The sequence below is a fragment of the Culex pipiens genome, chromosome 3, assembly GCF_016801865.2.
Source record: "Culex pipiens pallens isolate TS chromosome 3, TS_CPP_V2, whole genome shotgun sequence".
NCBI lineage: Eukaryota > Metazoa > Arthropoda > Insecta > Diptera > Culicidae > Culex > Culex pipiens.
Genome location: NC_068939.1, coordinates 111,112,284 through 111,123,259, shown reverse-complemented (window position 1 = coordinate 111,123,259; position 10,976 = coordinate 111,112,284). Strand labels below are relative to the sequence as shown.

The window sequence follows — 10,976 nt, the reverse complement described above, 5'->3', positions numbered from 1 at the left end:
TTAACAAAACTGCACCCGATGTTTAACGCTAAGGCCTTGGGGTCTGTTGGGATGGTGTCACGTTTGAACTAGCGTTTGAACTTATTAGCTGTGAAAAACAGTTTTCAAGATTATTAATACTTGAATGTTATACCAGGTCCTATAATTTTTGAAAGGTACAAAGCTGTTTTTTTATATTGCAATGATTTTTCTTAAAAAAATAATAATTTGACAACTTATAATTATTTTCATTTTAAAAATGGCAAAAATACCAAAATTATGAGAGTTTAAAGAAATAAAGAAATAAAAACTAAAAAAATTCCAACGAAAACAAGGGGAGGGGGGTCACAAAGTTTGACATAGGGGGAGGGGGGGGGGGGGGTAAATTTTGGCCGATTTTTGCGTGACATACTTTATGGATGACGCCCAATTCAATTTTATATTTTGGTAGGCTAACTTAGCGCACACAAATGTCACATTGATTTGTAAACATTTCCTTTCGATGCAGCTGAAATCAAACTAATTTCTGCAACAATCTTTCAAAACAAACTATTGAAACAACTTGATCTGGTGTTTGTAACGATAATTAGAGTGTTATTTGAACATATCTACATTTAAACATGTTGAACGCTTTAGGGGTAATCGTTTCTGGTCGGCTGGTGAGTAAAAAGAAATAGCATGTGCCGTTGCAATTTCCGATTTATGTACTTTTTTGCACGACTTTCCACAGGTGCAAACCGATTTCCAACAAATAACCGACTCACAATTCCTGATAAACATCCCCGAGGCGGACAACGTCAACCATGTCGTGGTGTTCCTTACGGGAACGGTTCCGTTTCCAGACGGGATGGCCGGCGCAGGTTGGTTAAAAGGATTTCTATTATTTTCTTGACTTAGAAGTGAAATTTGTTTTTTAAAGTTTATTTCAGTTGGCCGGATCCGAACGCCCCTCCCTGCTGGCAACTTCTAGGCTACATTTCCAACACCAAACCGTCGGCTATTTTCAAGATTTCCCAGCTGAAGAAGCTCGATGAAATGGCCACTAACGGACCGACGAACGTCTTTGGCACGAACCTGCCCATTTCGCACATCGCCCAGATTGGGGTGTCAATCGAGCCGGAAGCGTCACTTTTGCAGCAAACCCCCGCCACGGTTAGTCCGACTTGAATGCGTTTCTTCCAGACATCTAACGGGTTTCTTTCATGCTCAGACCACCACCGACACCTACTACCAGTTCGGCCAGAAGATGATCCAGAACTTTTTCAACTTTGTGAGCAGCTTCTCGTTGACCCAGTCCCAGATGGTGCCGAACCCGAGCGAAACGTTCGTGCCTCTTTCGACGGTGCAGACGTGGTTCACCAATTTCGAGCGGCGGTTGCAGCAGAACCCCAACTTTTGGAAGAGCTAAGCCGAGGGTCATGAATTTAGTCAGTCAGCCGGGTTTCCTGGCCTGGCCACTCTCATCATCATCATGGAATACAGGGGACGACGACATCGAAACGACCACACGCGGGACATGAATATTAGCGGTAGAGACAGGATTGAATTTTGATTCCGTTTTGATTTTTCAAAACTCGCTTGAGGATTTTTGTTTCTACGCTTGGACCAGTTTTAAAACATTTATGGTAAACATATTTACTAAGAACAATATTGTTAGCCTGCTTTTTTTTCAAAATTTGTTCTAGAATATTTCTTATTGTGTTTGAATAAAGTAATTGTGCGTTGCACATATGGATTTCTCGTTTGAAGGAAATATATTTGTTTTGTATTTTTTTATTATTTAAATATGGTTTATTCCTGTCAATAAGGAAACTCGCAACCTAACTCAAAGCATCTCACCGACCCTTTCAATTTCATCGATAACAAATTTCATTGAACTGTGAGTCGGCCTGGGATGACACGTTACGACCATCCGGAAGAAATTTCCAATCTTCTTGTGTGGCCTCGGAACGTACCCAATCAGTACGCTGCCCTGTTTGACCAGTCTCTCTTTGATAATGGCCGTTACCTGAAAGTAGAAATCAACGTTAAACAAATGAATTCGAAGTATCATTCGAAATTGTTCAAACCTCGTAAATTTTCGCCCACCACGCGTCATCTTGTTGCTCCTCGAGCACCCGCAGCTTCTTCGGAACGTACCAGAAGCCAACGTTGGTGTACTGGATCTGCTCAAGCACCAACCTGAACCCGTCCCGCTTCCTAACCTCCCCCGTAAAGAACTCCGCACAGTCAAACGCGTTCTCAACCAACTCCGCAAGTCCGCCATCTCCACGTGCTTTGAACATGAGCCAAATTTTGAACGCATCCACCTTCCGGCCACACTGCACACTCTTGTCCCCCGTGTCGTACGAAACGTCGTAAAACTTGTCCTGCTGAAACAGATAGTCCGCATTAGCGGAATTACACTCGTGCAGCAGTCCCTTGTGCTTCAGCAAGAATATCGAACACTGCAGCGGAGCCCCCAGCGTTTTGTGCGGGTTCCACGCCAGTGAGTCGGCCCGTTCAACGCCGGCCAGCAGGTGCGAGTGCTTCCGGGACAGGATGGCACTTCCGCCCAAGCAAGAGTCCACGTGCAGCCACAGATTGTGCCGCTCACAAATGGCGGCGATTCGCTCGAACGGATCAAACGCACCGAGTACGGTGGTGCCGGCCGTGGAGTTTACGAAGAAAGGTTGGCGGCCGGAGGCGAGAACCGTGCCGATGGCTTTCTCCAGCTCCTCCGGAATCATGCACCCTCCGGGGTCGGTTCGGACGAGCACCAGGTTGTCGATGCCGATGCCTAGCCAGTGGACTGCCTTTTTGATGCTGTAGTGGGCCTGTTGAAAAAAGGTTCGGAATATTTCATTGATATAATTTTTAACACTGGAACACCCAATGCATGTTCAACTTGCACGTACGCCCAAGCCTCCCAAAATAGTTGGAACGTTGACTTCAACTCGCTGGTTCTTAACCGATAAGACCTTTCTCATGATTTATATTTTTTTACCATGTACGTTTTTTTCCAAAAACAAATGTCTTCAGTGGTGCTTTAAAAATAGTGTCGTTGAAAATCGTTATTTTAAAAACCGGAATGATTGAAATATGTAAGACACACAGTTACTATTAACACTGTGTTTCTTACATATTTCAGCCTAAAGTGAGCAAATTTACGTCAAATTGATCGTTAATAAGGTTTTTTTTTAATGTTTCATAAGAAAAAAAATACAATTAAATATTTATTGTACTAAGTTTATTAAAATTTCGCAATTCGCAATTTTCAGTGTAAAAACGGGCCTTGACCGATCTTATGCACCAGGTTACCGACGAACACGCACTGCCCTTACACCTACATCTTACCCTTGCTCTGAGTCAGTACGAGCAACACGCTAGCTAACAAAAAAAATAAAAAAAATGTGTTAAGTTAATGTAAATTCCAAGTTCTACCAACACTCACCAGAAGTTGATTTTTTCATAAAAATATAAACTTTTTAAAAAAGATTTAGGGGCGCCAAAATCAATTGTATGAATATTTCTACCGAAGTGTTTTTAAAAATGCTACTTAATACTTAATGCTAAATTTATTTTTTTTTCATCAAAGAAGGGGCGCTCAGGTGGCAAAAGTTGAGTTCTAGAAGAGCTTTTCAAAATAAACACATCATTAAAGATTGGACCGTTGCATAATTAAGTTTAGGTAAGTCATACCTTCTAGACAAAACAAAATTGTCCAACTATATGTTATTTTCACGTTTATTTGTTTGTGAATCACAATCAGCAAAATTGTGAAAAAATATGGTCATATTTTGAGCTTCTTTGAAATAGGAATTATTTTAACATTAACAGTCTTTTAAAATACAGTAGTTGTTCGGTAACTGGGCTGAGAACGTAGCCCAGTCACCGAATGTTGCTCGTTAACTGGGCTGAGCAAAAAATAACGAGGGGACCACTGATGCATAATATTTTCCAGATGAAATATAATAATCAAAGTTACTCAAATTTATTTACAATGCTTACTTTTCATTTTTCTTTAATTGTAACTTGAAATTAAACAAAAGTTTGAAAAAAGTTTTTTTATTTATTGAATATGATTTTTGCATCCATTGACCCCTCGGTCATTTTGGTTTGTTTTGGTTTTGTGACGTTTGTCTGCTTTTTAACTAGGCTACGGCCCAGTTATCGAGCGCCCAGTTAAAAAGCAGCCCAGTTAAACAACGCCCAGTTACCGAACAACTACTGTATTGACATTCTCGAGGCCTTTGATTTTTTTTCAGCACGATTTCTCCTTTTAAAATGCAACTTCGTGCATTGAAATTTGCCTAAGCTTTTTTAAAATACTTGAGTTTTAAAATAGGAAAACTGCTGCAAATTTTCACCAATAAGACCGACATTATTTCTTTAAAAAAAATATTTTTCAGAGCACCCAAGCTGTTTTGAACATAACATTTTCAGTTTTAGCTCAGCATATAAAATTAGCTAGCATGTAAAATCTAATTTTTCGCATCACTAAAACTTAATAAAAATGTCTTAATTGACGAATTTTGGTTCTACCGCTGCATGTTGAAAAAATATACTATTATTATTTTTTAATTTTAAGGAAGGTTTTATTTTCTGATTACACGCAAATGAAATCCAAAGCCAAATCAGTTAATTATTTTACGAATCCTGGCATTAAATTGAAAAAAAATATATCAGAATTTGTTTTTAAGCGTGGTTTTTACCGTTGTACATACAAATTTACAAAGGGCTTTAGGACCCTATTCAACCTATCTCATATTATTTTAAAAATAAAACATAAAATAACTGTGTTTCTGAATTTATTTATATTAAGGACTCCAATTGCAATTGAGCCGTTCTCTACGGAATCGGTCTTTTTTCTTTAATTTTAATTTTTGTATTTTTTAATCCGACTGAAACTTTTTTGGTGCCTTCGATATGCCCAAAGAAGCCATTTTGCATCATTAGTTTGTCCATATAATTTTCCATACAAATTTGGCAGCTGTCCATACAAAAATGATATGTAAAAATTCAAAAACCTGTATCTTTTAAAAAAAATTTTTGATCGATTTGGTGTCTTCGGCAAAGTTGTAGGTATGGATATGGACAACACTGAAAAAAAGTAATACACGGTAAAAATTTTTTTGGTGATTTTAAATTTAACTTTTTGTCACTAAAACTTGATTTGCAAAAAAACACTATTTTTATTTTTTTTTATTTTTTAATATGTTTTAGGGGACATAAAATGCCAACTTTTCAGAAATTTCCAGAATGGGCAAAAAATTTTGACCGAGTTATGATTTTTTTAATCAATACAGATTTTTTTAAAAAATCGAAATATTGGTCGCAAAAAATTTTCAACTTCATTTTTCGATGTAAAATCGAATTTGCAATCAAAAAGTACTTAAGTGAAATTTTGATAAAGTGCACCGTTTTCAAGTTATAACCATTTTTAGGTAACTTTTTTGAAAATAGTCGCAGTTTTTCAATTTTTCAAATTAGTGCCCATGTTTGCCCACCTTTGAAAAAAATATTTTTGAAAAGCTGAGAAATTTCTCTATATTTTGCTTTTTCGGACTTTGTTGATCCAACCCTTAATTACTGAGATATTTCCATGCAAAGGTTAAAAAAATGGAAAATTGATGTTTTCTAAGTCTCACCCAAACAACTCACCATTTTCTAATGTCGATTTCTCAGCAACTAATGGTCCGATCTACAATGTTAAAACATGAAACATTCGTGAAATTTTCCGATCTTTTTGAAAAAAATATTTTCAAAAATTTAAATCAAAACTAACATTTCAAAAGAACGTTATCTTAAATGTTTGGCCCGTTTTAAATGTTAGTCTTGATTTGAAATTTTTGAAAATATTTTTTTCGAAAAGATCGAAAAATTTCACGAATGTTTCATGTTTTAACATTGTAAATCGGACCATTAGTTGCTGAGATATCGACATTAGAAAATGGTGAGTTGTTTTGGGTGAGACTTAGAAAACATCCATTTTCCTGTTTTTTAACCTTTGCATGGCAATATCTCAGCAACTATGAGTCGTATCAACAAAGTCCAAAAAAGCAAAATATAGAGAATTTTCTCAGCTTTTCAAAAATATATTTTTCAAAGGTGGGCAAACATGGGCACTAATTTTAAAAATTGAAAAACTGCGACTATTTTCAAAAAAGTCACTTAAAAATGGTTATATGTAACTTGAAAACTGTGCACTTTATCAAAATTTCACTTAAGTACTTTTTGATTGCAAATTCGATTTTACATCGAAAAATGAAGTTGAAAAATTTTTGCGACCAATATTTCGATTTTTTGAAAAAATCTGTATTGATTCAAAAAATCATAACTCGGTCAAAGATTTTTTGCCCATTCTGGAAATTTCTGAAAAGTTGGCATTTTATGTCCTCTAAAACATATTAAAAAAAAAATTAAAAATAGTGTTTTTTTGCAAATCAAGTTTTAGTAACAAAAAGTTAAATTAAAAATCACCATTTTTTTTTACCGTGTATCATTTTTTTTTCAGTGTAGTCCATATCCATACCTACAACTTTGCCGAAGACACCAAATCGATCAAAAAATTCCTTCAAAAGATAGAGATTTTTGAATTTTCACATATCATTTTTGTATGGACACCTGCCAAATTTGTATGGAAAATTATATGGACAAACTAATGATGCAAAATGGCTTCTTTGGGCATACCGAAGGCACCAAAAAAGTTTCAGCCGGATAAAAAAATACAAAAAAAATCGAATGACCGAAATCTCAGAGAATTGCTCATGTATAGGTGACATCATCTTGATTTCAAAACACTATATTTTTTAGAAGTTTGGATGATTTTTCATAGGATTATAGCCAATGTCTCCCATATAGCCCAAATCCCATAAGCTCTGTGCTTCGGTTAAGCACTGGGCCGTGCTTAATCGAGGCAGCTGAACGAATCAAAACCGGCGCAGTGCAAAACCAGGGCATGACTGTATTTGTTTTTAAATCCAGACAAATCCCTTTCATTTGCGTCCAAGACCAAGCGTAAATCGGGTAAATTGACGGAAAGTTATAATTTCAATTTGTATGATGTGCAAATTTGTGTGATGAAATGTTTCCAGTAAATCCACCAAAATTGTTTGTTTAACATTACAACTCTAGACTAGACTGAAATTGATTTTAAAAATAAAATATTCATTTCTAAGGGTTTGTCCTATCTGATTTGTAATCTAAAAAATCAAAATTAGTCAAATGTCTTAAAGTACCGTCATCAGGGGTGACATTGAGTCTGGGGGTGAGATTGGGTCATGCAAAAATGCTGAAATTTGTATGACCCAATCTCATCCCTCAGACCCAATGTCACCCCTGATGATGGTATACCCACACTCAAAAAAATGAGTTCGCGTAAACGTGAACAGAGTTCATGCCAACGGGAACCAGGAAGAAAACTGTTCACTTTCATGGTGCAATGCACTATAAAAGTTGAACAGTTTTATTCCTGGTTCCCGTTGGCATGAACTCTGTTCACGTTTACGCGAACTCATTTTTTTGAGTGCATTTAATTATCGATACAAAAATAAACATTGAACAATTTATCCTGAATGTTTTACAGTCGATTATATAAGGTTTTTCTGGAAAATTTCTACTTGGAGCATCAATTATTAAGAAACATACATTGAAGAATTATTGCGATTTTGATTCATATTTTATTACGAGCTAGCTTTCAGCATGGTTTTTTCAAAGAATCTTTTAAACCTTAGTGCAAATCGGGATTCATGGAACTAAATACAGGTTCGGGAATATTGAAATTTATGGAAATAATTTTTTAAGGCATTTCATCAACTTACATCCTCCGACGTGAACGCCACCAGCGTTGGTTGATTGGCCAGCCCGGTCCGCTTCACCCCCGGCAGAGCCCGATACCGTGCGGCCACCATGGCGTACATGTTTGAAATGGAACCACCAGGGGCCAGGATCCCATCGCCTTCAACGAACCCGAATAGCTGCAAACACTTGGCAATGAGGGCATCCTCGATCAACGTGAAAGCGGGTCCAACTTCGAATGTGTATCTGTTGAAAACGAGTTGAAAGTTGCACTAGGTCATGGGATGAGGGGTTTCGTTACTCGTCTACACTTACTGGCTGGTATTGAGGGCGTCCGTAATCCAAGAGCCGGCAAGGCCGTACGGATCAACGCCGGCAAAAAGCTGATTGTGGAAGTTGGCGTGTCCGGTTCTGACCGAGTATTGCAACACTTGTTTGATAATCTGCTCGACGCCAGCCTGGTCGCGTGGCTCATCGCTGTCCAGTGTGAAGTCTACCAGTTTCTAGCAAACATAAAACCGATTTAGATAACATACGCTAGGCTGTCATATACTGATAAGGTTTATGCGTTCATTGATGAATGTATGCCGCGTTTGCGCATCAGGAAACGTGATCTGCGTTAGCACACGCATCGTGCATGCTCGGCAGTTCTCTGGAGAAAAATAGCAATATCGCAACTCAACAAGAATAGATTTTTTCCCTAAGTTTTTTAAAAAGGTTTTTCTTAGTACTAATAAAACGACTCGAAACGATTTTTTTTTTGCTAAAAGTTTACACGTAGCCTTTTGTGTTGGACTTGGAAATAAGTACAGTCAAGACTCGATTGTACGAAGACCTCGAAAAAATTTCACTTCGGATAATCGAAACTTCGGATAATCAAGACTTTGGATAATCAAGTCTTGACTGTATTATTTTTTCGGTTTTCGAACACATAATCTTTTGCTCTTTGATAATTTGCAGAAAATCAAATCAGATATGATTCTCCTAAGTCCCAGTAATAGAGATATGAAAAATTGTAGAAAATATGCAGGATGTTGTCAGTTGCATGAAACAATTTGGAAATATTTTCACCATTACGTCAATTGATTCTCGTTTTCATTTAAAATAAGTCATCAATTAACTTCTGCTTTCAGAGATTTTGCAGCTTTTTCTAAATTTTCGTGCTTTGATACAAAACTAAGATTTTCAAATGTTTTCTTAGTCAAAATTACCCTACTAATATAAAGTCGATCAAAAATAGACATACTGATCAAATCTCGTCCGATCGATGTTGATTGATCCAAACACACAGATAAAACACAACGCGCCAGTTCCCGTAAAACGCTCACCTTTAAATCCTCAGGGAACTCGAATCGTACGACTGGTTCATTGTCCGGCACGCGCACGAAATGCTGTTCTTCCAGTATTGCCGGTATCTTAGACAGCAGACTCCATTCATCACTCATTCTTGTCTTGTCTAATTTAGCAACGCAGATAACACTGTCTTCTCCGTTGAACACCTCGCTCTGAACACACCTGCACAGGTCAACACTTCTTTCACTACTGTTGGCTACTGCAACGGAAAATTCCTCTTCCATGAAACTATAAATGGTTTAAGCTCATCCACACCTTCAACGGCGGTGGGGGGTATGTCAACCGTGCAGTTAAGAATATCCAATATTTGCACAGTCACGCTGGCACATATGCGGAACTTTAGGTTCAAAAACGAGGACAGGACAGGTGCTGCCTCTCGCGGTGGAGAGCTGCAACTTTTCTACCAGTTTTTATGGCAGTTTTGCACACCGATGGGTCGTCCATAGTGCGTGTAGTAAGAATATTTTGAATTTTATAAAATTATTAAAAGTAGCAAGTTATGTATTTTTAGTTTTGGATAACAGCATGTATTTCCATCCAGCACATAATGTTGACTCAAAGGAACTTCGGCGTGCAATTTAACTTCATCATTTTTGACTGAAATCTTGTAATAAAACTCGGAAACTTTTATAGGGCCAAAGTGACCGCCTTGGGCGTCATCCATAAAGTATGTCACGCTAAAATCGTCCAAAAATTACCCTCTCTCTCCTATGTCACACTTTGTCAAGCTGGCTACATTATGTAACCTATATGTTTTTCTTTTCCTACTTACTTAAAAACCAAATTTTAATTTTCTAGTAAGTTTCCTTATATCCAACATTTTTAAAAGTTACTCAAACGGCAACATCCCATTTTTCGTTCAATTTTTCAATTATTATTTTTTTACAAAATTTTGGTAATCGTAAACAGATACCGGCTACATGAAATATGCATTGACCCCTCATCCGATCAAAACTGGTATACTGAGAAGATGCCTCAAGTAAACAAAATCGCAGCATGCCATGATTTGAATTTTCATTTTTCTTCTCGCGCGCCTCGCGTGTCAGCCGTTTGTTTTGCAATTTATTTACTTTTCATGCTCCAAAATGCCGGAAAAATCTGTGCAGTTAAAAATTGCATGTTCAATAATCATGGCTCATCATTCTATTCGTTTGGGAACAGGTATTTAGCTAGTGCTGGTAAAATGGCTTGAATTCTGTGACATCGAACAAAAATATGGGAGGTCGTCTTCCTCCCATCCCCCATTCGCAACTGCACAATCTGCTCCTTTCATGTTTAAAACCACGATTTTATCAACCCACCCCCACCCAAGCGCCACTAAAGCTACATAATCTCCACAAATCGATCATGTTTGAAAACATTTCTTGAATTACGCAGAATTGGTAAATAAAACGAAAACAAGGTCTGTCTGTCAATCTGCGAGTGGTATAAGAGATTCAAATTTAAGAGTTGTTTATGCTAAGTAGGCTGTGACTAGCTTGGACAAATTTACACTATACCAGCGACAGAACTCAACAATCGTCACACTTTTTGGGCTAATAGGATGTATGGAGTTCCAACCATGTGACGCTGGTTACCGGTTTTGGGTCTTGCGGGAGACCTCGAGACTACTTGCTTAAGACGAGCTTGTAACGATGACTGAGCGGCTCTAGCGTGATGTACCGGGTCCCTAGTCATGCGTGACGCACCACCTTTCACTTAGCTGAGCCGAGGTTGAATACAGGCGATAGACAACTGAATGCCTTCACTCAATAAAAAGAAGAGAGAATACTCCAAAAACGAGAAACAGCTGATCGCTCTCTTGTGTGAGATACGGCTGAGCTTGAGAATGGATCCATTGAGTGATAAAAGCATAACAAAGAGTG

General features: G+C 37.6%; 2 protein-coding genes across 2 annotated transcripts; one reads left to right on the top strand and one right to left on the bottom strand.

The window, feature by feature from the left end:
* The first annotated feature begins 462 nt into the window (after positions 1–462).
* LOC120426305 (protein OPI10 homolog) lies at positions 463–1,703 on the top strand. Its single transcript, XM_039591054.2, has 4 exons — positions 463–638; positions 710–839; positions 899–1,131; positions 1,190–1,703. Exons 1-4 carry the CDS (start codon positions 600–602, stop codon positions 1,385–1,387), a joined length of 600 nt encoding a protein of 199 aa, XP_039446988.1. The 5' UTR covers positions 463–599; the 3' UTR covers positions 1,388–1,703.
* Positions 1,704–1,747: 44 nt separating this feature from the next.
* On the bottom strand, positions 1,748–10,340 carry LOC120426304 (cysteine sulfinic acid decarboxylase). The gene is made up of 5 exons (XM_039591053.2): positions 9,087–10,340; positions 8,074–8,261; positions 7,782–8,004; positions 2,049–2,795; positions 1,748–1,987 (listed from the first exon to the last, which is right to left on the bottom strand). The coding sequence occupies exons 1-5, from the start codon at positions 9,333–9,335 to the stop codon at positions 1,805–1,807; spliced, it is 1,590 nt and encodes a 529-aa protein (XP_039446987.1). The 5' UTR covers positions 9,336–10,340; the 3' UTR covers positions 1,748–1,804.
* Between the last annotated feature and the right edge of the window lie 636 nt (positions 10,341–10,976).